This window comes from Acanthochromis polyacanthus, chromosome 11 (genome assembly GCF_021347895.1).
Source record: "Acanthochromis polyacanthus isolate Apoly-LR-REF ecotype Palm Island chromosome 11, KAUST_Apoly_ChrSc, whole genome shotgun sequence".
NCBI classification, from domain to species: Eukaryota; Metazoa; Chordata; class Actinopteri; family Pomacentridae; genus Acanthochromis; species Acanthochromis polyacanthus.
Genome location: NC_067123.1, coordinates 6523147 through 6550923, shown reverse-complemented (window position 1 = coordinate 6550923; position 27777 = coordinate 6523147). Strand labels below are relative to the sequence as shown.

The window sequence follows — 27777 nt, the reverse complement described above, 5'->3', positions numbered from 1 at the left end:
AGCGAAGTTGTTCCATTGTTTATTTCCTGGTTAGTCGGTAAGGGTCCTGAAAAGCCACGCCTACGAAACATCTGTCTCAGAAACGCTGAAATCACCAGTTGATCGGATCACCAGTTAATCTTGCACACCTGCAGCTGAAAACGAAGGCTCTATGTGACAGGTTACCTGTCTAAGGTGGACAAAATATACATTTTAACATTATTAGTCATAAAAAAGCATGAAGGATATATTTTTCAGCAGCTTATTTAGATTAAACTAAAGCATAATGTGGTCCAACTCCTATTTTCCTCTTTGTTGTTGTTTCATTTTTCACACTTGTCTTCCAGCACAGTCTTCTAACTGGAACTACAATATATTTTAATCATTTTAATCTTGTGTTTTCTGCCAAAGTGCAGAAAACAAAAGATTAAAATGTTGATTTTAATGGCTGACAGTGTAAAAATTCAAGAGGTTTTATTTGATTTAGTGCTATCTTCCTTGAAAAAAAGCTTTTCTTTCAAAAATAAGGACATTTCTAAGTGACCCTAAACTTTTGAGTGGTTGTGTATGTGCATCAGATTATTAGACATTCAACTACAGCCTGATAACAGGTAAAATCTAAGCTGTATTAACTGCCTTTCCTTATAAAACCAGCCGTACATGTTGGTACAGTAAATGCAGCGTCTCCACAGTGTTATCGTCCACCCACTGTGAATAACCTTTAATTTTTAATCTGTATGTTTCATTTTTCACTCTTTTCTTCCAGCACAGTCTTCCAGCTAGAACTAATATATTTGAATCATTTTCATCTTTTGTTTTCTGCACTTTGCGGGAAACAAAGTTGATTTGAAAGGCAGACAGTGTAAAAATTCAACAAATCTTATATTGCTCATACAGTGAAAATGCAAACACAAGTGACCAGTGTAAAACATGCTAAAAAACATTCCTTAAGCATAGGAAAAGTCGTGAATATGAGGAGTACAGAGACTGTGAAACTAAAGAGCAGCGTCTACAGTAAACCTCCTGTTAGATTCATTCTAGTTTCCAAGACGAGGCTAATTTGTGATTGAAACTAATTACTTAAGTTACTGCCTTTGCTCCATGTGTAAAAGAACACAGCTCTCTCTTCTTTGGAGACATCTATATTGATCCTGCTGCTGTCTGATGGTCTTTAAGATAAGACAATCCTTTATTGCTCCTCACACCAGGAGAAATTCACATCATTACAGCAGAACAGATATATGCAAATAATATAATAATTAATAATATGTAAAATGAAAAATGAATAAAAACAATATTAACACGCTGAGAAAGAATAGCTAAACGTGTCCAAGTATCTGATAAATAAAGAATTCCTAAACAGCTGGAAGCAACGAACTAAAGTGGGATTTGAAGACAAGTAGTCTAAATAATGCAACTGTCCGTTGGATCCTGGCCTCCGTGATAATATATAATTATAAGAATATGAGAACTTTTTTCTTTCTTCTAATAAAACCCTCATGTCACCCCTTTAATACCCTTCACTTACATTTGAAAACTGCAGTGTTAACTCCACCAAGATGGACAAAACAGGAAAATTTTAAGATGAATCCTCCAGATGATTCTAATGCATATCCATTCCAATCCAATCCAGCTTTATTTACATAGCACTTTTACCAACCACCGATTGACCAAAGGGCTGGACATACATGTACACAGAGCAATATGAAAATACACAATGTATCTCTAATGCATATGAAGCTGGATATCAACACACAGTTATAAATTGAATGTGTGTTTTACTACGGTTTACATGAATGTCGCCCCCAGCTGGGTAAAGACAGAATTACATCACCAGTCTGATGAGCAGTGAAACACTCATATCTTATATTTAATATAAATAAAAGCTGTTAGCATGACATCGTTTATCACATTATTGACATTATTTACAGAAAAAGTAAAACAGACAAAAACACATATTAGATTAAATTAAAATGAATATTCTAAATGAAAATATTACAAATATCCTTAAAACTTTTGTAATGTGATTTAGGGTCACACATTGTATTCACTAAATTAGAACATAACCATAAGTTACTGCCATGTGAATGATCTTTTAACATTTTATTCATACATCCTGAATTAATCAATATTTAGTGTTTCATAATGTTTTATTCTTTCTTTTAGGTAATATTGATTTCTCATGGTGTTTTCTTTTTGCATTTAAAGCACACTAAGTTGCACTTTTTGCATGAAATAGGCTTCACAGGTCAACTTACTATGATTAATGTTTTAATTAGGGAAATAAATTAGGCCCACATACTTGAGAATTTCCTCAACAGACAATCATTGAATATTAAACATTATAAAAACTGTTAAATTTCCACAGTTTTCTGTATTTTAGCTAACTCGTTCTAAAGTTTATAGTGAATACAGTAGTGTTCAAATGTTTGGGCTCATCCAGACAATTTCATGTTTTTCATGAAAACTCACACTTTTATTCATGTGCTAACATAACTGCACAAGGGTTTCTAATCATCAATGAGCCTTTCAACACCATTAGCTAACACAATGTAGCATTAGAACACAGGAGTGATGGTTGCTGGAAATGTTCCTCTGTACCCTATGGAGATATTCCATCAAAGATTTCCAGCTAGAATAGTCATTTATCACATTAACAACGTCTAGACTGGACTTATCATTCATTTAATGTTATCGTCATTGAAAAAAAAATTGTTTCTTCAAAAACAAGGACATTTCTAAGTGACCCCAAACTATAATTAAATAAATATAAGTTAAAGTTCCTGTATATGTTATTTCTATAATTATTTTATTATTCTCTTTTCTTTACTACTAAGTGACACTAACAGCTAAAACCAAATTCCTTGTATGTTGTCCTTTCTATAAGTCCTTACTGATAATTTTCTAACCTAAACAAACCAAATAAAACTATTTTGTACAAAATATCTCCAAGCAGATGAATGCAAAAAAATCTATCAAACATGCAGACCCAGTTTACATCAATATGTCAAAAACCAGAGAGAACTATTCTGCCATTTCAGTGTTTAGTTAATTTTTAACGTGGGACGAGGCTTTAGACTGAGTTCACACACTGGAACACATCAGAGTCTCTGCAGTTTCATCCCATTAGTTCTCTAATGACCCCAGGACTTTCACTTTCAGGTGCTGAAGAGGATGATCAGTGATGAACTCTCACACCGAGGTAGCACTTATCTGACAATCTGATTTAACTACCAGCTGATTAAAATAACAATTTAATTCACATAGAGCTCAGAAAACCTTCTAAACGAGGCTGTACTTCAAAATAAGACATTTCTACATGACCGTACACTCTTGAACGGTGGCGTACATTTAGAGCAGAATCAGTGACGAGGCCTCGCAGCTTCACTTCCTGCTGATGCATGAAATGGGAAGTTTTGTCAGTGTAATATAAAAGGATCAAGAGAGGAAACCAGTCACTGTGCACTCAGACTCAGTAGATTTAAGGTCGATATTTGAGCAGGTTGGAGTTTTTCTCTCTTTCTGGACGACATGAAGCTGCTGACTTACATTTTAATCGTCCTAATGAGCTGTTTTTGTCGAGGTAAAGTTTACACATTTACACTTTTATTTTTAATAGTAAAACAAGATTTTCTACAATTTTAGAAACTAATTTGAACTTTTCGGAATATAGAGTGAAATGAAGACAATTATATATGAAAAAGTAAGTTTTTGTCCAATTTTTTAGAAAGCTAATGTGAACTTTTCTGAATACAGACTGAAAATGGGACAGTTATAGATGTTTTAATAACTTGCTTTTACGGTAATTTTTTGCCATTTTTCATACATATTTTCTAACTGCAGTAGAAATAGTAGCACAAAGTTATTTATTGTCAGTGAAACTGAAAATAACATAACACGGATACCTCCCTCTGTTTTACATGTTCATTTTAAACATTACTAAATAATAATAAGAAAAGTATGAAGGGTAATATTTCACAGCTTATTTAGATAAAACTGAAACATCATGGGATCCAGCTCCTATTTCTCTTTTTATAGATGCATCCATTTTGATTTTAAAAACCTGTTTTTATACAAATTATTTCAAGAATATAATAGTTTAAAAATTGAAATCCCAGTAAAATAAACAGGACAGGTTTCAAGTTTTAAAAATCACTAATAATGTTGTAAATGTGCACAGATTTTACTTTTAAGATCAGTTTTAATTGTTAATCTTGACCTTTTAACTTGTACGTGTAATTTTTCATCTTTTAGCACAGCTTTATAGCGTCTGCCGCAGCGTTTTTCAATCTTTTTTTGTGCACTTTAGCCGGAAGCATAAAGTTGGATTTAAAGGCCGAAGGAGCAAAGATTTAAGACTTTTATTCATTTATATTCCTTAAACATAGAAAAGGTTGTAAATAATGATGAGAAAAGATATTAAAAGGTGTGTGCATACAGTTGTGCTCAGGAGTTCACATGGCCTGGCAGAATTATTAAAATATTCACCATTATTTAATAAATGAAGAATCAGAGCAAATACAGTTACGATGAGTCACGTTGTCTGACCACTAATCCTAAATGAAAGAAGAACAAATTTTTTCATTAACAAGCATATTTTCTAAAAAACAAAACAAAAAAAGCTTCACTTTTTATTTACTTCTGCGCCCAGCTGTATCCACATCTGTATGTTTTATACTGTATTTACATGATGCTGCAGCTGAGAGATGAGTTGTCGTTGACCACATTAACATTCAGTGGAACATGCGGATTGGAGACGTCTGTGGTTCTTCTCATGTTTCAGCCACATTAGACCTCATGCAAACACAGTAAGGTCACACCTGGTCAGGCTGTTACTCCTCAGGAATCCTGCGGTGAATCTGTTGCTTCGTTTCAAAGAGCCGGCGTGTGCTCCCCTGTTACCGACGGAGTAATTTCCCTTTTTCTTTTCAGCTTTTCAGAACTTCTCCACTCAAACGGCCCCAACAGAGATCAACGTGACAGCAAATGGAAATAACACGAATCTACAAGAGACGCTCAGCAGTGAGTAACATGTTTCTCTGTTAGTCTGCAGATTATAATTCAGGAGGAAAAGCACATACATGCAAATACGGTGGAGTTTTATTTGAGACTTTATGCCCAGAATCAGGACAGTCTTAGTGCAGGGGCTGCATGAACTCTGTCAGTGTTCTTGGCAGGATGTGGGGGTGACCTGCTTTGAAACATGACTTCTGCAGGTGCAGGTTGAGCATGAGAAAAGGCGAAGCCCCCTCCCACGCAGACCCTGCTCTGCTCTGCTCTGCTCTGCTCTGCTCTGCTCTGCTCTGCAACAAAGCTTTCTTGCTGTTTGTGTGGCTTCGAGCTCAACGGCGTCCTCGACAACAGATTATACACACCGATCAGAAGTTTGGGTCACTTAGAAATGACCTTATTTATGAAAGAAAAGCAGCTTTTTTTCAATGAAGATAAAGTTAAATTAACCAGAAATACAGTCTAAACATTGTCTAGACAACTCATTTAGAGCAACTTTATTTAATATAGACCAACTTTAACTTGTTTAGAGCAACTTTATCTATTATGGAGCAACTTTAACTAATATAGAGCAACTTCAATTAATATAGAGCAACTAACTAATAGGGCAACTTTAATTACTATAGAGCAACTTTAGCTAATGTAGAGCAACTTTAATGTGGAGCAACTTTAACTAATATACAGCAACTTTTACTAATATAGAGAAACTTTTACTCTTATAGAGCAACTTAAATTAATACAGAGCAACTTTAGCTAATACAGAGCAGCTTAAACTAATATAGAGCAACTTTAAATAATATGGAGCAACTTTAACTCATTTTTGAAAAACTAATTTATCTGCATCTGTTCAGAAGTTTGGGGTCACTTACAAATGTCCTTATTCGTGAAAGAAAAGTACCGTAACATTAAATTGTCATAAATCCAGTGTAGACATTGTTAATGTGTTAAATGACTATTCTAGCTGTAAACGGCTGATTTTTAATGGAATATCTCCATAGGAGTACAGAGGAACATTTCCAGCAACCATCACTCCTGTGTTCTAATGCTACATTGTGTTAGCTAATGGTGTTGAAAGGCTCATTGATGATTAGAAAACCATTGTACAGTTATGTTAGCACATGGATAAAAATGTGAGTTTTCATGGAACACATGAAATTGTCTGAGTGACCCCAAACTGTTGAACCGTAGTGTATTTTTTCCTGAAAACATCTCAGCGCGATAAATTTAGCGTCAGAACTGTAGAGATGTAGTTGGAATAATTAATGCCGATTTTCGCTTATACATGCACAAAAAAATTAAAATCTTGGTTAAAAAGGTGAAAATATGTGGATTATTTTCTTGCATTTTCAGTCTTCCTGCTCCAGATAAAAAATGAGGGCAAGAAAGTGAAGGTTGTGACCTCCAAGAGGAGTTTCAGTGTTTTGTGGTTTAGTGTGCATCTTAACCAGAATGCCAGAGTAGAAAACAGTAAAATAAATGCAAGTGAGAGTCACGTTTTAGATCATTTCTCACAATGAGTCATGATACCCTTTAGGGATGGGAATTTCGACTAATTTCCGAACCGACTAGTCGCTAATTTTATTGGCGACTAGTCGGTTCGGAAAACTTGCAATTTAACCCTTTAAGCGCCAAAGTCGCAATATTGCAACAACAACATTGCTGAACATAACAAGCCATAGCTTCAAATATACTGCCTCCTGTGCCTCATGTACTGTACACCAGGAGATAGCGGACATCTGGAACTTCAATCTGAGCATCAGTTGTGGGCGTGTTTTCATTCAAAGTTTTGGAGTTTACAGAGTTTGAAAACCGAGGAGACACTCGCCGTCGGAGCGTATCAGGACACATGACGGCACATTTTAGAGTGAGAAAACTCACAGTACCGAGAGGTCTGCTCAACGCTGACAAAGTACTTTGTCAAGTAATGGCTTACTCATATTCTGAAGAGGAATATTCACCCTCTGATGAAGATGTTCAGTCGTCCACTGAGACAGAAAGTGCCGCTGCGTCTGTGCGTAACGGCAGCGGGTCGGTGTGTCATGACAGCCCACGAGCAGCACATACTGGAGCCGATGCTTTGCTTCACCGGGTCCGGGGAGGCAGGAAGGGACGTGGTGGGTGTAGCTGGAGTGGTCAAAACACCACTAATGATGAGGGGGATAGCGGGGGTTGAAAAAAAACGCGGAAATAGCAGTAGACGCGGGAGAAAATGCACTGATAATAACGATGGAGGCTGCAGTGGCGTTCACGGCCCCGTCGTAAATGATGATGATGATGGCTGGGTTTGCTTGACAGATGAGGAAGAGTTTCACAAGTGGATCAGACATTTTGATAAGCCTGTTGGGTATCGTTGAGAGAGCGATCAAAGGAACCATAACTGATTTAATGAGCCATTCGCAGTTTCACTGTACCGGCTGTGTGTACTTAGACTTGCATGCTTAATCTTTGAGACAAGCATATGCAACTGGCAGGATCAACCAGGTAGCCCAGACGGGACGAGCGTGCGGCGCACGCCCGAGCGTAGAGCTGCATGGCGGCGCCTGGTTGGGACTGGGGGCGCCGGGGGGTGAACGGACAGGCGGTGTAGGTTTGGAGAAATAAATGTGTCATCCGGAGGTCGACCCCCCCCTGCTACGTGTGCGTGTGAGGGGAGGGGAGGAGGAGCAATTCTGTCCCTGGCTGCTCAGCCTGTTTACAAAGAAGCCGAGGCAGAGGCACGAAGAACAAGGTGCTTAATGCAGCGTTTAACCGACTAGTAAAATACTAAACGTTTAATAAATGAGTAGGCGGTTAAACGATTAAACGACTAGTACACATCCCAATACTCTTACAATCAAACAATCCTGAAATGTCTTTCAAATGACAGAAGATGTTAAAGAGTGTTTAAAACAATCTGATTTTATCCCAGATTTCAAGTTTGTAAATGATAAAAAGGAAAATCATTGAAATTCAAAACCTTTCAAGAGCTTGTTTTTCCTTTTAAATGCTTGAGCTACTTAAGTAAGACGTTAAATTATTGTTGTTAGTGAAAGAAAAAAGTAAAAGCTTGCAAAATAATTGACACCTTCAATATTCCTGAAGCTTTTTTATTCGCTATTTTAGATACTGGCAGAGAATTGTCGAGTTTATTAACAATAAATGTGAAAGGAAACATTACTTTAGCAGATTTCTTACTTTTATGGGCCTCATTTTCATTTGTACAACAATTTTTATCTCTCTAAATAACTTCCAGTATTCTACACACAGATGCTGAAGAGATCAAAAGAAATAAAAACAGAGAAATGTGATTAAATGAGTGAGAAGTAGAATCGTCATTTCACACTTTTAACGAAGGCATTTTACTGTCAGAGTCTCTAAGTTAGATTTTAATTGTCAAAACCTCATCCTGCTTAAATGAGAAGAAACAAAGCAAAAAACAATGTGATAAATATTCCTTATTTGTTGTACAGTTGGCGTCCTTCAGGGTTCTACTTTAGGACCAGTTTTTATTCGTATAAATATTAATTCCCTTCCTGCAGCGTGTCCAGATGTTACGTTCAACCGTACGCTGATGATACTGTATTTTTTTATTCGATCTGAAGAACAGCCGAACTAACAGCTGCAAGCAGCAAAGTGTCTGATTCTTTAGCTAATTCTTCTTAACCCTTAATATAATTCAAGCAATAACAACAGTTTGCATGTATTTTATATAGAGGAGAAATCATATAATTAATCCTGATGTTTTCATTAACAGTGAAATTATCGAACCTGGATTTATTATAACCATTACAACCCTGTCTTTCAAAAAACAAACTGGTTCACCCCTAATGTTACATTTAATTTAAGTAATCTTAAAAGCATCAGGCAGCAGTTGTCTCTCTGACTTTTCCTGTTTTACTGCATTTATGCCTCACACCATTGTTTTGTGCATCGTTGGTGTCATTTTGAGTTTTTTATCTACTTTTTTGTCATTTTTGGTCTTATTTGTGTCATTTGTGTAATTTTTTTTGGGGGGGGGGGTTGTGTCATTTGCCTCATTTTTTGTCATTTTGTGTCTCGTTTTTCTAACATTTTGTCTTGTTTTTGTTGTTTTTTGTCTACTTTTTTGTCTAACTTTTGTCATTTTGATCATAAAGTAAAATACTGCATCATTCAGTTCCAGCTACCTGAGACTAAATGTGTTGTTCCTTTGTAAACACACTGTGATCTGCAAGTAGTAATGTGTAAATGATAAACTGAGGCGTAATGTTGTTAAAATTGAACTTAGTTTTCTTAAGAAATTTCCTGTTGTTTCTGATGTTTTGTTAAAAAAAAGTTCATTAAATGTGAACATTTTCAGAACGTACGTATTTGGTTATTTATAGGTTATTATGCTGTGATTTTACTGGTGACTTGAGATCAATTTGGGCTGAATGTGGAACCTGAACTAAGATGAGTTTGTTATCTCTGATTTATAGAGTCGGTCAGACAGTTGGGAGGTCACAGTGAGTAAATACAGAAAAGAATAGTGATCAGTTTGCTTATGGCTGCTAATTAATCATAAATGGTGATGGAATAAAGAGTGACTGTAAAGGTAGGAGTGTCTGTAGCAGAAGGATTTGTCATCAGCTCTCAGTTAAAGCTGTGAGGAAGTTATTTTTATCTGTACGAACGTCAGAGAATCAGGAAGCTCTGCAGAGTTTAAACGCAGCCTCAAGGTTGGACTGAATTGCACTGCGTTACGTTGTGCACTTTTGGTTTTGTGGTTGTTGCTCCTGCACAGCAACAACGGTGTAAATCAGAATACCCCAGTGCAATTACTTTTAATTGTGTCTGCAAAAAACAGGCGATAAAATCAGTAAAACTCCATTTCAAGCTCGAGGAAGTCAAAGTTTTTAGACGTTATTTCACCTGAAAGAACGTAAGAGGTGATAAATCACTGAGGATGTGTTTTTTATGGCTCTGATGAACTCCTTCAGACAGAAATCCTCCCCTTCACCAGTTAATAATTTATCAGTGATGTGGTGCAGATGAATAAATGGATCTGATCATGTGGTCTCTAGTTTATTTGAAGTCAGTCCTGCTCAGTAAAGATCTGAAAACTAAAACCCACTTCAACAAATCATAATAAAAACCACATATTAACGCCGTGTTTTTGAATATACAGAGAGATTTAAACGAGATCAGGAATCCAGAGAAAGATAAATGTTTAAATGTTGTTTTAAGGGAACTTTTATCGGTTTGCTCTTTTGTCTTTCAGCGACAATAAAATGTTTTTGTTCCTCTGATTTCAAGTCAGATTTATTTTAGCAGCATATGGAAAACACAGGATCTTTAACCAAACCGCTTTCCAGTAGAATAATTAATGCCAAATTTTTTTAAATTTAAATTTTATAAACAGTAGTTCACTTTTATAAGTATGAAAGTAAAATTACACAGTTTTACTGTATTTAAATCTGCTAAAAATGTGATTATTTTACTGATATTTGCTGTTATGTCAAAGAAAAATTATGTACATTAAAGACTGAAAAGTGGGGAATCCTTTTTTAAACTGTTGTTTTTCTACTTTTATTAAATTGCAGATAATATCTAGTTAAATCACAGAAAAAATCATAAATTCATGATGACAAGAATGAAAAACAGACTAAAACTGTAAATAATATCCACATGACACATCTGTATTTTTACAAATAGTAATTAGTTCTTTTACTTTTAAATGTAAGATAAGATAGACTTTATTGATCTCACAAAGGAGAAATTTACCGTTACAGAGCTCTTAGGAACAAACAGAGGGGTGCAAAAAGTCACCAAAGGTGCAAGTACAAGATGTCTGCATTACTCAGATTAGTTCAATTGATTTGTTTTTAAAGTTTAAATTCTAAATAAATCTTTTGCTTAAATATTTAAAAAGTGTTTATTTACTTTCAACATACAGTGTTTAATAAGTACGTTTCATTTTCCTGTTTCCGGAGATGTTTCCTTAATATTTATGCTCTACCAGATTTAAAAATGCACCAAAACACCTAAAACATTAAATTATAGAACAAATGATAGTTTCATGAATCTGAAATATTCATGTAAAATCAGCAATGTGTGACAAAATGTAAATATATTAAATATCTTTGAGAAATCAAGGGAAAATAATTCAAATTTTTGTAAAAATCTATCAGATGACAGCCAAAAAAGTCCTTATTTTGCAGATATTTGCTGTTATTTTTTTTGTTTTTTGTTTTTTTTTACATTTTCTTTTTCCACTATATTTTAACAGATTTTTCTGACACATTTGCAGACAAATTTTCACACTTTTTTTTTCTGATTTAAATTGTTTTTATCAGTATCAGCCCTGAAAGAGCATACCAGTCGACCAGTAAACAACACGACAACACTCGAATTAATTTAGCATAACCTGTATTAACTATCAGCTGTGTTGACTCAGATTTAATAACAGTTTATTGGAGTTTCAGGAGTGTCAGAGAAGTGGAACCTGCTCTGATTTTCAACATAAATCCCATTAAACTGTGCCCATGCCATAGAAAATTACACTAAAATGCACTAAAATACCTAAAACAATAAATTATAGGACAAGTTCTATGTTTTTTCAAACATTTATGCAAGAGCAGCAATTAGAAACCATGGATTTATTTTAAAAACCTGTCAAATGACAGTCAAAAAGTCATTATTTTGCAGATATTTGCTGTCATTTTCACAGTTTTTACAGTTTATGAATGTTTTCTATTTTTAAACGTATTTTTTGTGGCAGCCTTGCAGCCAGGTTTTCACTTTTTTTGCAGTTTCATTTGTTTTTATCAGTTTCAGCCCTGAAAAAGAAAAACATTAGTCGACCGTTAAACAACATGACGACGCTTTAAATAATTCAGCATATTATTTATTAATTATCAGCTGTGTTGACTCAGATTTAATAACAGTTTGTTGGCGTTTCAAGAGTGTCAGAGAAGTGATTCCTGCTCTGATTTTCATCCATTAAATCGGCATAAATCCCATTAAACCTCTGTGTCTCTGTGTTCCTCAGATGAGCCGCTGGTTCACCACCTCTCAGGGAATCGCTGCAGCTGGACGCTCAGACTTCCTGGAAACGGCAGCAGACACCCGGTGCCTCTGACTTCAGCCTCTGTGGACGTTCTGGTCGAACAGATCTGTCGGGATCTGAACTGCGGTGGAGTTTATCGTGTGAACAGAAGCAGCTCGGCTTCAAACTCCAGCTGCTTCCACCGCTGTTCGTACCGAGACCGACGGCTGCACAACTGTTCGGTGATGCAGGGAGGAAACTGTGCTGTGATCTCTGCAGCCGTCTGTGGTGAGACTCGTCTCTGGTGTCTTATTATCACCCAGAAACACTCGTTTAATGGATTAAATCTGAATGTGGGGCGCCTGCATGAAAAGAAGGCATAAAAACTTGTTAAACTTCCTAAATAATTCAATATTTGCACAAAAGATGAACGTAAACAGTGTCAAACTGAACTTCTATCTGCTTTCTGTGACTTCAGATTGCAGCTTTAATGTTGTAGAATTAAAAGGACTGTTTTTGATAGTTATACCTGTATATCAGTGTTTTCTACAGAGTCTTAGGCTTCACATGGTTGTGAAGAATTCCACATTTATTCTAAAAAAACGAGAATTAGCATGCAAATGAATTAAATTTGTCCAAATTAATTAAAAAAGTAATAATAATGTCAACGGTTTGAGGTAGATCTACCTAAATCAGTTGATTCTACTTAAATGAGCAGTGCTGCTGCTTAATTTTAAGGACAATCTTCTTAGAAATGTCAAATTTTTTAACTGAATTATTCTCTTTACACAAACATAAATTGCAAAACTTCATGTTCTTCCATTTTCTTAATTCTGTAACCACAATAAAAAGAAAAAAGTGGTTGAGTTACAGCAGAAAATATGAAAAACATCAGAGACATTGACGTCATGATGCTAAAGGAGCAGCAAACCTAATGTAAACACTTTGAAATTTATTAAAACTACGGTTTATACAGACAACAGAAGTTTGAAAATTCAGCTTTATGGTGATTAAATAATTAAATAATATTAAATAAATAATAGTTTGGCCAACACCTGCTGTTAATGTGGCAAGAAAACTGGATCTAAAGACTCACTGAGGGAACAAATAGAGTTAAATTCTATTTTTTCTTAAATGAATGAACACAAAGGGCACTAAAAAAGCACTAAAGTCAGTTTCAGAAGGTTTTATAAACGTCTTTAGACCACACTTTTGACTAATGACTGTAATTTATCTAAACTGTTGATTGTTATAAAATAGATTACAGCACATTCTAGTAGAATATGGAGTTAAATACTGTAACTAGACTTTACAATTAGTACAAACAGAGACATGAAATGATTAAAATTATATCAAATGAACGCAAAGAAGTACAAAACTATCAAAACAACTCATGAAATGACCAAACTGTGAGTAAATGCAACCATAAAGACATGTAAAATAACTAAAATACGGCCTAAAATCTCCCAAATGTTACACAACAGGCATGTAAAACCCCAAAATGATATATAAGCAACCACAAAGAAAGGCAGAATAACTAAAACATGGCATAAAATCTCAGAAATATTACACAAAAGACATGTAAAAACCCCAAATTATATACAAACAACCATAAAGAAATGCAAAATAACTAAAATATGACATAAAAATCTATCAAATGTTGTATCAAAGACATGTAAAAATCCAAAATCATAAACAAATAACCATAAAAAGACGCAAAATAAGTAAAATATGACATAAAATCTGGCAAATGTTACACAAAAGACATGTAAAAACACTCAAATTACATACAAACAACCATAAATACATGAAAAATAACTAAAATATTGCATAAAATGTCCCAAATTTTACACTGAAGACATGTAAAACCCCAGAATTATATACAAAAAGCATAAAGAGATGCAGAATAGCTATGAACAGAGATGTAAAATGATAAAATATGTATTATTCAGTGCTTGGTTTTTCTTCATTTTCACTCGTGTTTATAGTAAAAGAGGTTTTTAAAATGGGGAAATGACGGCACTGGAACCATTTAGTAAGTTGTTCCAGAACAAAATGTTGTCAGAAAGATTCCATTTCAACTTTAGACACGATACAAGCGGTGAATGAAAGCGTGTTTTTGAAGTTGTTTTAGTCAAACCTGTGTGTATAAGACAGAAGAAAAGGAAGTGAAAGTGAGTGTTTTGGAAAGTACCGGTGAAGCTGGTTAAACAGACTCATGCTTTCAGGAATGAAACAGGCGTTGATGTTCCTCCTCAGGGCACCAGGCGGTCCGGTTGGCCGGAGGTCCGGACCGCTGTGCCGGCCGGGTGGAGGTGTGGAGGGACGGCCGCTGGGGGACGGTGTGCGACGACGGCTGGGATCTGAAGGACGCCGCTGTGGTTTGTGCTCAGCTCGGATGTGGCTTCGCCCTCAGCGTGTCGGGTCAGGGAGGATCCTTCCCCCCCGGGACCGGACCGGTTCTCCTGGACGAGCTCAACTGTACGGGCCGAGAGCAGAACCTGTGGAGCTGCCCGGCCGCTCAGAGCGAGTCCGACTGTGGACACAAGGAGGACGCTGGGGTCGTCTGCTCAGGTTAGAGTCACAAAACTTTATCAAATATAGAGAAAAAAGTTCAGGGTTCTTCATTCTTGTCCGCTGCCGTTTAACCCTCCTGTTGTCCTCATTTACAGGCATCGAAAAATATTGTTTCCTTGCCTGAAAAAATCCAAAAATTCAGCAAAAAATTCCACAAATTTCTGAAAATTTGTAAAATCTTTAGGAAGAAAATTACAATAATTCCTTTAAAAAATTCCCTTAAAAATTTTATTTTAAAAAATCCCCCAAATGTGGCAAGAAAATTCTTGTAAATATTTTCAAAAAATGTGTAAAAATCTTCCAAAAAATCCTAAAAATATCTAAAATGATTACATACATATCAGTAAAACTTGACAAAATGACAAAAAACAGCCGTAAAGTGATGCAAAATGACCATAAAGAGACTGCAAATGTCTACAAACAGAAGCAAAGTGTCCTAAATGAGAACTAAGAGATGTAAAATGGTCAAAATAAGTCACAAAATTGACAAAAAAGTGACAAAAAACAGCCGTAAAGTGATGCAAAATGACCATAAAGAGACTCCAAATGGCTACAAACAGAAGCAAAGTGTCCTAAATGAGAACTAAGAGATGTAAAATTGTCAAAATAAGTCACAAAATTGACAAAAAAGTAACAAAAAACAGCCGTAAAGTGATTCAAAATGACCATAAAGAGACTCCATATGGCTACAGAGAGAAGCAAAATGTCCAAAATGAGAACTAAGAGATGTAAAATGATCAAAATAAGTCGCAAAATGACGAAAAAGTGACAAAAAACAGCCGTAAAGTGATGCAAAATGACCATAAAGAGACTCAATATGAACAACATGATACTTAAAAAGACCAAATGGGTACAAAAGCTACCATAAAGTGATGCAAAATGACATAAAAGATGCACAGAAACAACCATAAATCCCATTTCTGTGGTTCTCAGTAGTAACCCGTGCCTTAGTGAGCCGTTGGAGGAATCATTTGTTGTTTTTTCTGTCGTACGGTTTCGTTTTTGTGCAGAGATGCGGGCCGTCAGACTGAGCGGAGGTCTGGACCGGTGCTCCGGTAAGGTGGAGATCCATCGTAACGGCAGCTGGGGGACCGTCTGTGATAACTGCTGGAACAAAGACATGGCCTCCATAGTCTGCTCCATGCTGAACTGTGGCTCCCAGCCCGCCCAGTTCTCCCAGTTTGTTCCTCCGCTGGCCCACAACAACGGAACCAAGTGGTTCTACCAATGCCGGTCCCACCAGAGTCTGTGGCAGTGCAAAGAGTTCTTCAACAGACCTCACCTGTGTGCCTCCTCTAAAGCTTCAGGTGTCGTCTGTAACGGTGAGTTTATGAATCTTAGTAAAGCTGTTTTTGTTTTTGCAGGACGCACAAAAACTGAGACTTGTAGCAAAGAAAAGGTCAAGATTGACTGAGCTAGTGAATTAATCATAGTTTGCTTTAAATTTTGCACAAAAATGGAAATCATAGGAATACTTTATCCATTAATAATCAAATATTTTCCAGCATTTTTGGGTTTTTTTGCATTTAATAACAAGAAAAGCCCTCAGAGAGCACAGTAAAAGCTGCTCAGTCGTTGTGTTATTTCCAGCTGAAATCTTGGAAACGATTGTGGCAGAAATCACAGCACCATAGAATGTGTCCATTTACTATAGATGTACCCACAAACAAAATGACCTTCTGCTGAGCACAGGCGTGTGTTATGCATGTGTACTTTTTGTATGGATACCGTGGCCTAAATATGTAGCGGGACTCAGAAACACCACCACAGTTTAACCCTCCTGTTGTCCTCATTTAAGGGCACCAAACAATATTGCTTCCTTGTCTGAAAAAATACAAAAATTCAGCAAAACAATTCCTGAAATTTCTGAAAATTTGCAAAACATTCAGAAAATTCCAATAATTCCTCAAAAGTTTTGTTTTAAAAAAAAATCCCCCAAATTTGGCAAGAAAATGTTTGTTAATATTTTTTTAAAAATGAGAAAAAATCTTCCAAAACAATCCTAAAAATATCTAAAGTGATTACAGATTTATCAGTAAAACTTTTGATGTTTTCTTTAAGAACATTCACAAAAAAATCAACCAAAATCCAGCAAAATTCGCTGGATTTTGGTTCTTAAAGAAACAATTTTTTTACACAGAATTTGTCGTTTTGTTACCGTTTTAAAATTCTTAATATGTAAATTTTTTTAAATAGCAAACAATAAATACATTTTTTTAAAAAGTATAATTTTACAGTCAATCATTACAGTCTTGGCCCGTTATTGAAAGTCAACAAATAAACTAATTATAGTTTTTTTTCTACAATTCTACGAGTTGTTTTCTTTAATTTATCAAAACATGGAAAATTTGTAAAATGACAGTTAAAAATTATTCACCGTTTTTCAAAACTTTCATACATGTAAATTTTTATTTTTATTTATTTTTTGCCATTTGTATAGAATTATACACTTTTTATGTGGCCATTATGTAGACTTGGTGGTGGAATGAGGAGGTGCAGGAGTGGATCCAGAGAAAGAGGTTAGCTAAGAAGAAGTGGGATACCGAGGACTGAAGAGAGTAGACAGGAGTACAGGGAGATGCAGCGTAAGGTGAAAGTAGAGGTGGCAAAGGCCAAACAAGGGGCTTACGATGACTTGTATGCTAGGTTGGACAGTAAGGAGGGAGAGACTGATCTGTACAGGTTGGCAAGGCAGAGAGACAGAGATGGGAAGGATGTGCAGCAGGTTAGGGTGATAAAGGATAAGAATGGAAGTGTGTTGACAGGTGCCAATAGTGTGATGGGAAGATGGAAAGAGTACTTTGAAGAGTTGATGAATGAGGAAAATGAGAGAGAACGAAGAGTAGAAGAGGTGACTGTTGTGGACCAGGAAGTAGCAAAGATTAGTAAGGATGAAGTGAGGAGGGCATTGAAGAGGATGAAGAGTGGAAAGGCACTTGGTCCTGATGATATACCTGTGGAGGTATGGAAGTGTCTCGGAGAGGTAGCAGTAGAGTTTCTGACTGTGTTGTTCAACAGGATCTTAGATAGTGAGAAGATGCCCGAGGAATGGAGAAGAAGTGTGCTGGTGCCCATCTTTAAGAACAAGGGAGATGTGCAGAGTTGTGGCAACTACAGAGGAATAAAGTTGATGAGCCACACGATGAAGCTATGGGAAAGAGTAGTTGAAGCTAGACTAAGGGCAGAGGTGAACATCTGTGAGCAGCAGTATGGTTTCATGCCAAGAAAGAGTACAACAGAAGCAATATTTGCTTTGAGGATGTTGATAGAGAAGTACAGAGAAGGTCAGAAGGAGCTGCATTGTGTCTTTGTAGATCTGGAGAAAGCTTATGACAGGGTGCCCAGAGAGGAACTGTGGTTTTGTATGAGGAAGTCTGGAGTGGCAGAGAAGAATGTTAGAGTGGTGCAGGACATGTATGAGGACTGTAAGACTGGTGAGGTGTGCTGTTGGTGTGACAGAGGAGTTCAAGGTGGAGGTGGGACTACATCAGGGATCAGCTCTGAGCCCCTTCTTGTTTGCTATGGACAGGATGACAGACGAGGTTTGACAGGAGTCTCCATGGACTATGATGTTTGCAGATGACATTGTGATCTGTAGTGAGAGCAGGGAACAGGTGGAGGAGAAGCTAGAGGTGTGGAGGTTTGCCCTGGAAAGGAGAGGAATGAAGGTTAGCCGCAGCAAGACGGAGTATCTGTGTGTGAATGAGAGGGACCCAAGTGGAAGAGTGAGGTTACAGGGAGAAGAGATCAAGAAGGTGGAGGATTTTAAGTACTTAGGGTCAACAGTACAGAGCAATGGAGAGTGTGGAAAAGAGGTGAAGAAGCGTGTACAGGCAGGCTGGAACGGCTGGAGAAAAGTGTCAGGTGTGATGTGTGATAGAAGAGTTTCAGCTAAAATGAAAGGAAAGGTTTACAAAACTGTGGTGAGACCAGCCATGTTGTTTGGTCTGGAGACAGTGTCCCTGAGGAAAAGACAGGAGGCAGAGCTGGAGGTAGCAGAACTGAAGATGCTGAGGTTCTCTTTGGGAGTGACCAGGATGGATAGGATCAGGAATGAGTACATCAGAGGGACAGCACATGTTAGAGGCTTTGGAGATAAAGTCAGAGAGGCCAGACTGAGATGGTTCAGACATGTCCAGAGGAGAGAGAGTGAATATATTGGTAGAAGGATGCTGAGTTTCCCACTGCCAGGCAGGAGGCCTAGAGGAAGACCAAAGAGGAGGTTTATGGATGTGGTTAAAGAGGACATGAAGGTAGTTGGTGTGAGAGAAGAGGATGCAGAAGACAGGGTTAGATGGAGGCAGTTGATTCGCTGTGGCGACCCCTGAAGGGAAAAGCCGAAAGGAAAAGAAGAAGACGTGGCCATTATGTATGTGTTTGTTTTTGCAGTTAACACGTAAATTAATCTTTTTTTCTGTGATTTTTTGTTTATTAACTGTTTGTTTATTTGTTTATTAACTCATTTCAAATTTGTTCCAGCAGAAATCTAAAATCCTGGCGTTGTTTACAGCTGCTGTTTGTGTCTTTAGGTTCTCTGGGTTTTCCTTCAGTCACCACAGCTGTAACATCTGTAGAAACCAGCTGGACCACTGGTGAATATCACATCCTTAATTCACTTTATTTAACAGTAAATGTCATTTAAACATTCATGCTGATGTGTTTGTTGTGTTTGTGTTGATTCCTGCAGGTTCCACCGCCGTCACTGAAGCCGTGGACTCTTTCTTTTCTAATCCGGAGCTCCTCAGCAGCATCTCAGTGTCTCTGCTGCTGCTGGTGTTTCTGATCACAAACACCGTCCTGTGCTGCCATTACAGACGACGGCACGGTCGGTTCACCCACAGGCTCACTGGAATAAAACGAATATTACTGTGTTTACATCTGCAGGAAATAGTCTGATTTTAAAGATATTTGACAATATCTGAGGAAAAAAAATTTGTATTTTAAGGTTTGAAAAATGGTGAATAATTTAAAATAGTTTTCAGAGTTTCACTGTTTTAAAAAAATACGTAAACGTAAATATTTATCTAATATACTTAATTTTAAAATAATTTACTGTTATTTTCCAGATTTTTCCTGTTTTGTTAAATTACAGATAATAACTGGTCAAATCGTAGAAAAAATATGAATGTTTTAATTAATTTACATTTTAACCATTAAAATCAACCAAAAATATCTCAAGCATCAAAAATCTCTGTTTTTATAAATATTAATTCATTCTTTTACAACATTTTGCAACAATCACACTATTTTTACTGTATTAAAATCATCAAAAATATTTTTATTTTAAAAAATATTTGCCAATATTTGATAATAAGCTTGTATATTAAGGTTTGAAAAATGGTGAATAATTTATAAAGATCTTTAAAAAAAATTTAACTGTAATTTTTTAAGCAATTTACTGTTAATTTTTAGAACTTTTTTGCTAAGTTACAGATAATAACTAGTATAATCATAGAAAAATATTAATAAGTTAATTTATTTGCATTTTAACTACAAAAACACAACCCAATCATAACATCCACGTCAAAAATTTCCATTTTTATAAATATTAATTCATTCTTTTGCAACATTTTACAACAATTGCACTATTTTTACTGTCTAAAAATCAACACAAATATTTTTATTTTAAAGATATTTGACAATGAACATGTACATTAAGGTGTGAAAAATGGTGAATAATTTAAAAATATTTTAAAAGTTTTTAAGTGTAATTTTTTTAAAACAATTTACTGTTAATTTACAAATTTCCCGTTTTTTCCCTGATAATAACCATTAAAATCACAGTATTAATATATTATGAATTTACAGTGTATACATAAAAATCAATCCAAAATAATGTGACTATAAAAATCTCTACTTTTATAAATATTAAATAATCCTTTACAACAAATTTTACCATTATTTTCTTTAATTTTACTGTTTATTTATTTAAATAATAATAATAAAAAAATGTGCATATTAAGGACTAAAAATAAATAGTATTTTTTAAACTGTTTTTGTAAAGATTATTTTTATGGATTAGAAACATTTCTGCAAATGCAGCAAAGTTGGAAAACTTGTAAATATATTAAATATATTTTGGAAACCAAATGAAAAATATTTAAGTAACTGAATGATGTCAACAATATTTTTTGTAATTGATTTCTGGGGATAAAGGGGCAGACATAATAATAACACTTGTCTTCTTTCTGCTCCCTTTCATTCTTGTTTGGTGACTGGTTGTATTTACATGAAACATTTTTTTATTTTACAAATGAATGAAATAAAAAATGTTCTTTATTCTTGTGTTTTGTGAGCTGTTGTGCTGCTCACACCATCAGTTAGCCGTAAGCTGTTAGCATCATTAAAAAAGCATCAAATTTCACAGCATTTGGCAGAATTGTTGCAGTAATTCATTAGATTTAAGGAGCTTTTTGCTGTAACTCGGGGACACGGTGTTTGTAGAACATTGTGAGGAAGAAGCTTTTATTAGTTTGGATTTTTCTGCAAAACAAAAACTCTGCTTAAACCAGCGACAGTGAGACCAAAGTGACGCTTCTCATGTTTCTTTATCAGACTGATTTTTCTATTTGTGCTCAGCTTTCTTGGTGCAGCAGACTCGCTCCAACCCTCAATCTGTGTCGTCTGAGAACCACCACAACAACTACCAGGAGGCTGTAAATCTGGTCAAAGTCACAGCGAACCCTCCACAGACGGACGGTCAGTGGGTTTAGCGCTTTATCATCTGTTATTCTGATCATTTCTGCCCTTTTCTTCCTTCATATCCTGCATTTTAATGTTTTAATTCACCTCTACAGCGGTGGGAAACCTGCTGAAAGCCTGCAGTCTCTGATGTTTCTGTTGTGTTTGTCTCAAAAAGTCTCCTCCGACCCTCGACATGTGTGGACGCAGCTTAGTAGCGTCGACAGCGCCTCAGTAGATACAGACTATGAGCAGTTTGACCCCAGCTCTGACCCGTCTGTCACTTTATCCACCTTTCGCAGTGAGACACCTTCTTTTACTTCTCCTTCTTTGCTCTTTTGGAGCTGGTTGCGGGTCGATGCAGGATGTTTTTTTGTGCCTTTAAGCTGCAGCGTCGTGTCGTTTTGTTGCTTCCAGACTCTCAGCGCTACAGGACCGACGTCAACCCTCTGGTGAGGCCGCCGGGGCTCGACCGGCTCTGTGAGGAAGGTGAGTCACCGTTTGGTTTCACATCTGGAGCAGAAACTTTCCACCACGTAACTCTGAGTTTCACTGGTTTTATTCTGTCATTAAAAAAAAAAAAAACCTGCAGAGAAAAACTAGAGACGCTAATTTAACCCAGAAAAGACTCAAAGAATCAATAAAACCACACACTTTTTTACACAACCTAATTAAGGGAATAATTTAAAGATTAAACATTCAATTTATTGATTTAGGGGGAAAAAATGACAAATAATGCTGGTAGTTGCATCAGCTTCATATTATGTGGAATCTAAACTAAAATTTTCTGTCCTAATTGATTTAACACTCCATTTAAATTCAGGACAGTTAATAAATAAAATCAGCTTGAAATTTTCATTTTTCTTTGCTTTTCGTTCAGATTTTCAAGTGTCCTCTTATTTTTTAACATCAGTCAAATGTAGTACAAAAGGCTTTTTTAAATTTGTGTGTTTCTGCATTTTATTTTTCCTGTTTCTAATAATTCATTGTCTTTAATATTTCTTTCCTGTTTTTAATGTTTTGGTTTTTAATCTCATACATCTACATTTAATTTTTTCTGTGTTTAATATTTAATTTCTTCAATTTCATATTTCTACATTTTATTTCCCCCAATTTATATGTTTTTTCTTTTAAATTCATATTTCTACATTAATTTTTTCCTGTAATTAATTTTTTTCTTTAATTTAATATTTCTACATTTTATTTCCCCCAAACTATAATGTTTTTTCTTTTAATTTCATATTTCTACATTTAATTTTTTTCCTATAATTAATATTTTTATCTTTAAGTTCACATTTCTAGGTTAAATTTTTCCTGTTATTGATGATTTTTCCTTTAATTTTGTAGTCCATTTTCAATCTGTTTTGTTTTTAATTTAATATTTCTACATTGTGTTTTCCTGTTTTCAAACTATTTTTGTGTTTGATTTCATATTTTGTTTTCTCCTGTGTTTATACATTTTGTTAACCTTATTTTCATATTTCTATATTTAATTTTTTCATTTTTAACAATTGTTGTCAATTTCATGTATCTATATTTTGTTTTTTCTGTTTTTCATCTTTTTTCCTCTTTAATTTCATATTTGTACGTCAGATTTTTTTTCCATTATTTGGAATATTTTTGTGCTTTTCCACATTTTCAATATTATTTTGTCCTGTTTTTATTAATTCTTTGTCTTAATTTAATATTTTATACATTTTATTGTTTATTTTTTTAATGATTTTTTGTCTTTAATTTCACATTTATACATTTTATTTTCCAGTGTTTAATAAATTCTTTGTCGTAAATTCATATTTCTACATTTTATGTTTTAAAATATTTTTTCTTTAATTTCATATTCCTACATTTTACTTTTTATTCATTTTTTGTGTTTAATATTGTATTTCCACATTTATTTTCCTGTTTTTAATAAATTCTTTGTCTTTATTTTATTATATCTACATTTTCCTTTTCTTAAAACTTTCTGCTTCTTTTTTTTTTTCCAGGTCCTGAGTCCACGGCCGAGCCAGCAGCACATTTTCTAGGTTATAACGGCGTTCCTGTAGAGCCTCAGTACGCCAGAGTGTCCAAGATCTCCATCGACTCCTTTGAAACTTCGAGCACTTCGTCTGGAGAATGTTACGAGAACGTGACCAGCGGCTACACCAACGTCATCCCCGGTCAGTCCGCTTCATTCTCTCATCTCTAACCGCCTGTTTTCAGGGGGTTTTCTGGTCAGAATCTGAAGGAAAAGTTCAACATATCGGCAGATTTAGATCAATGCATCTCAGATTTTTGTTGTGTTTGATGTGAAGCTGCAGCCAGCAGACGGATTTTATTAATTTTCCACAGATGCAGCCCGACTGTTTCCGCTATTTGCTATTTACTTCTACAGACAGGTGACAAATTACAGAAAATACCTGAACTCCTGACTCCTGAAATGAGCAGATCCAGCAACTCATTCATTTCTTTACACCAATACTATCAAAAATTATATTTTTTCAATAGTTTTTTTAGTTTTTGGGGGATTTTTTTCACATTATTTTGCATTATTACAGATAATAGCTAGTAAAATCACAGAAAATGACTGTTCATTTATCTATTAACTGCAAAAAAAAAGCTAAAAACTTCACAAAACAAACAGGCCATAACTGTAAATGACATCCTTATCAAAAAATCAAAAGTCTTTTTTTTTTTTTTTTACAAATAGTAATTAGTTTCATATATTGACAATGAAATTACACAATTTTTAAAGTTTTTAAATCAGCAAAAGTCTTATTTTTTTTTAGATATTTTCTGTTATTTTAGAGAACAAAAATATGCACATTAAGGATTGAAAAATTCTAAGTAATAAATATATTTTAAACTGTTATTTTACTGATTTTCCCTGTATTGTTAAATTACACATAATATCTAGTGAATTTACATCATTTTTTTACTTGTTGGCTGCATTTAAATCCACTAAAAATCGAATTGTTTCACAGGTACTTTCTGTTGTTTTCCCAGTTTTTGAACATTAATATTCCATCATTTTTAACATGTTTTTCCGTGTTCATTCTTGCTGCCATGTCCTTGATTTTAGATGTTTTTTTTAACAGTGAAAATATGCAATTCGTCTTGAAAATATAGAGCAAATTTCCAATAGAAATCTTACAGGTGATCATCTAGTTATGTAGATTATTTTATTGTAAATTTATGGGAACTATTAGAAAAATTTTGCTGCTGGAAATTTCATGGCTATTTATCTAAAAAAAAATTGAATTTTATTTTATTTTATAGTGCATGAAAGATAAAAGCCAGTTTTGTTTCTTTTATTTAGTTTTGTTTTATAGTGTGTGTCAGACAAAAATCAGCGTTGTTTTGCTCTCCTGTCACAGATCCTGAAGCGGGTCAGTCGTCTGCCGGCGTCTTCAACCCGCTTTACTCAAGACAGAAAGCAAACCAGCAGAGTTCAGGTAAAACAACAGAGAGACAGCTGCAGAGAATCTGAAAAAGACTCAGAACATTTCCTGATTTTTGCTGTTTTCTGATGATTAGACGAAGACGAAGACGACAGCCTTTATTCTCCTGTGAGTCCCGACTGAAGCCTTCATCTGAAGACGACAGACGAGGTTACTTCAGGTCACAGAGAGGAGGAGCGACGGAAGATCAAACTACGTATTTTTAATCTATTAATATCTGAAAACAAACGTTAATTAGATTAAAACCGGACTCGGGTTGGATCAAAACATCTAAATGTTGTTTTAACAGCATTAACTGTGACTGACTTTTAATCTACTTTTTACTAAATAATGGATTCCTGAGAAGCAGAATAAATTTAATGTGAAGTTGTTTAGACCTGCTGCAGTCGATCCATCACAGAGAACAAACTGAGGATTTATCCAGTTAAAAATCTCAGATTTTATTGATATTTGGCTGCAATATCCGTTTCACTGGTGCAGTTTGGTTTCAAATACCAAACCCTGGATATAAATGAAGGAAATTCAGATGGACTGAAAATGAAAATATGTGATTTTGCCAGGCGTAAACTAACCGTGACGTCACCCGTTGGTTTCAACGCCGAGAAAATGAAGCCCGGATTTTGCTACTTCCTGGTCGCCGTTTTGGATTTTTTGGAGCCAGTGACGTAAAAAGCGTCATCAAACAGACTGGACCGGAGAGCAACTAGGGGCAGGATTGGCTGAGGACTCTCTTATCCCGCCCACATTTTACCGCAGAGGCTTCTGTTGCTGTCTATCATGTCTATCATGCTGTCTACCACGCCCCCTGGCTCCGCCAACTTTAACGATTTATTTAAAATTCAGTATTGATTTATTTTAAGATCAGCCACCTGATCTCTCATTTTGACCATGAAAACTAACGGGAAAAAAATCCTGAGCTGTAGAAAATCAGTCTATCAAATTTTATTTTCTCCAAAAATGAATTGGGGTCTATGGAGAAAAAGCTTCTTGGAGCCAGCCCTAGTGGACGGCGTGATATTGCAAGTTTTTGACACTTCCGGGTGGGCTTCAATTCTGGAGCCAGATGCTACGTCCACTATATATACAGTCTATGGATTTTGCTCATTTTATGCATTGAAAAGCTGCATTTTATTCTGAAATTCATCTTTTCCAAACATCCAGGAGCTGAAAACATTCTTTACTTTCAGCTGCTTTTGGCTCCTTTTAATAAGACTAAAGCTCTTTGGAAATACAAATTAGTGATTTTTTTCTACAATACTGACAGTTTACTGTTTTTATCAGGCATTTCTGTTTCTGTTCACCTTCATAATCATAGATCAGGTGTAAAATCTGTTATTGATGTTTAAATCATCGTTAATTCACTTTAATCAACATGAACAGCACATTTTTCTCTCATTTTTACACAAATCACAAAGCAAACTAACGTTTTGATGCCATAAAGCGAAAATGAAGCAATTTTAGATAAACTTAAAAGGGAAATATGTGATTTTTTTTGCATTGAAAAGCTGCATTTAATTCTCAGATTCATCTTGTCCGAGCATCCAGTAGCTGAACTCTTAAAAACATTCTCGACTTGCAGCTTTTGATAAGACTGAAGCTCCTGGAAATATAAATGAGTGACATTTTCTCTACAATACTGACAGTTTTGCATTTCTGTTTCCATGCATCTTCATAATCACAAATCAGGTGTAAAATCAGGCTGTTATTATTGTTCAAATCATCATTAATTCACTTTAATCAACACAAACAGCACATTTTCATCTAGAATATCGTTAATTTTACTCATTTTAACACAAAATCATGAAATTTAGATGCTGTGAAATGGAAAATATGTGATTTTGCTCATTTTATGCATTGAAAAGCTACATTTTATTCTGAAATTCATCTCGTCTGAGCATCCAGCAGCCGAGCTTTTAGACACATTCTCTACCTGCAGCTGCATTTGGCTCCTTTTAATAAGATTTAACCTCCCTGAAAATATGAAATAGTGAACTTTTCTCAACGATACTGACAGTTTGCTGTTTTTGTCACGTGTTTCTGTTTCCATGCACCTTCATAATCATAGATGAGGTGTAAAATCAGGCTGTTATTGATGCTTAAATCATCATTAATTCACTTTCATCAACATGAACAGCACATTGTCATTTCATTTTAACACAACAATCACAAAACAGTGATACCAGTCGCCATAAAGCAAACAGAAGAACAAACTTTAACCCTGTTTAGCTGATTATTTTCTTATTAATTCACATTCTTAACAGAAACAATGATGAATAAAAGCTCAATAAAGTGCTTTATGAATGTTCTATCTGTTATTTTTGATCATGAAAAGCTGAAAAAAGTGACCAAGATTATATTTATATTTATACATGTAAATATTCACTGTGATGGATTCACTTTCTCACGCAGTTTTCACGTCCTTTAACTTTATTTCTTGAGCACACTGAGATCACATGAAATAAAACTGAAGATAATCAAATTATCTTCAGGTTTTCTTCTAGAATTAACTGTAATATATGTATGTTTTTTTTAAAGTGTAATATTTAACTGTGAAGCAGTTTGCTGTAATAATTCAAATGTTTTCTGTTCATATCAGTCTGTGGATAGAAGTAAAATCAAACTATTAAATTGTTTTTTTGTTTCCAAACCACAAATAAAACAAACATATCAGGTGTCAGAATAAAAAAACTATTTAAAAACCATTCAAGCTTGATCCTTTTTTATTCATTAATGATTGATTTTTGGTTTGAAAACCAAAAATCTTTACTTTTTTCACATTTTAAACAAAAAAACCCAATAATTCAACCACATGATACACTTGTTTATTGTTTCCAAATACAAATCTGGAAACTAATCTTTAAAAATGCTCCCATTTGAGCTCTTTGGAGCTTTTTACCTTCTCTAATCTCACAGTTTTATTTTTATAGCACTTTTATTGTTTATTTATCATCTCACATCTGTATTTCCTGCAGCTGTTTTCAGCAAACAACTCATACAAAACACCTACTGTTTGATCAAACCGACTAATCCTTGCAGCTTTATTCCGTTCAAGTGCTTTTGTCTGACAATGTGCATTTTCTTCCCTTTAACCCTCCTGTTGTCTTC

The 27777-nt window shown here is 35.1% G+C and overlaps 1 protein-coding gene across 4 annotated transcripts; it reads left to right on the top strand.

Annotated features, from left to right (window-relative positions):
* The first annotated feature begins 3444 nt into the window (after nt 1–3444).
* Nucleotides 3445–27374, top strand: LOC110970443 (T-cell differentiation antigen CD6-like). Of its 4 annotated transcripts, XM_051955062.1 has the most exons (13): nt 3445–3562; nt 4912–5001; nt 11978–12262; nt 14234–14548; nt 15562–15873; nt 19081–19143; nt 19239–19376; nt 21131–21250; nt 21411–21533; nt 21650–21721; nt 23218–23391; nt 24589–24666; nt 24749–27374. In XM_051955062.1, the coding sequence occupies exons 1-13, from the start codon at nt 3511–3513 to the stop codon at nt 24793–24795; spliced, it is 1869 nt and encodes a 622-aa protein (XP_051811022.1). In that variant the 5' UTR covers nt 3445–3510; the 3' UTR covers nt 24796–27374. The 4 variants fall into 4 exon arrangements, with proteins under 4 accessions (XP_051811022.1, XP_051811021.1, XP_051811023.1 ...); XM_051955061.1 differs by lacking the exons at nt 3445–3562; nt 4912–5001 and adding an exon at nt 6878–7103; XM_051955063.1 differs by lacking the exons at nt 3445–3562; nt 4912–5001; nt 21411–21533 and adding an exon at nt 6878–7103.
* Nucleotides 27375–27777: the final 403 nt, after the last annotated feature.

Coding starts and splice junctions, on each gene's coding strand:
- LOC110970443 (XM_051955061.1), top strand. CDS start 6,914: ATGGCTTACTCATATTCTGAAGAGGAATATTCACCCTCTGATGAAGAT. Junction 15,874..19,080: donor TTCAGGTGTCGTCTGTAACG/GTGAGTTTATGA, acceptor TTGTGTCTTTAG/GTTCTCTGGGTTTTCCTTCA. Junction 19,377..21,130: donor CCATTACAGACGACGGCACG/GTCGGTTCACCC, acceptor ATTTGTGCTCAG/CTTTCTTGGTGCAGCAGACT.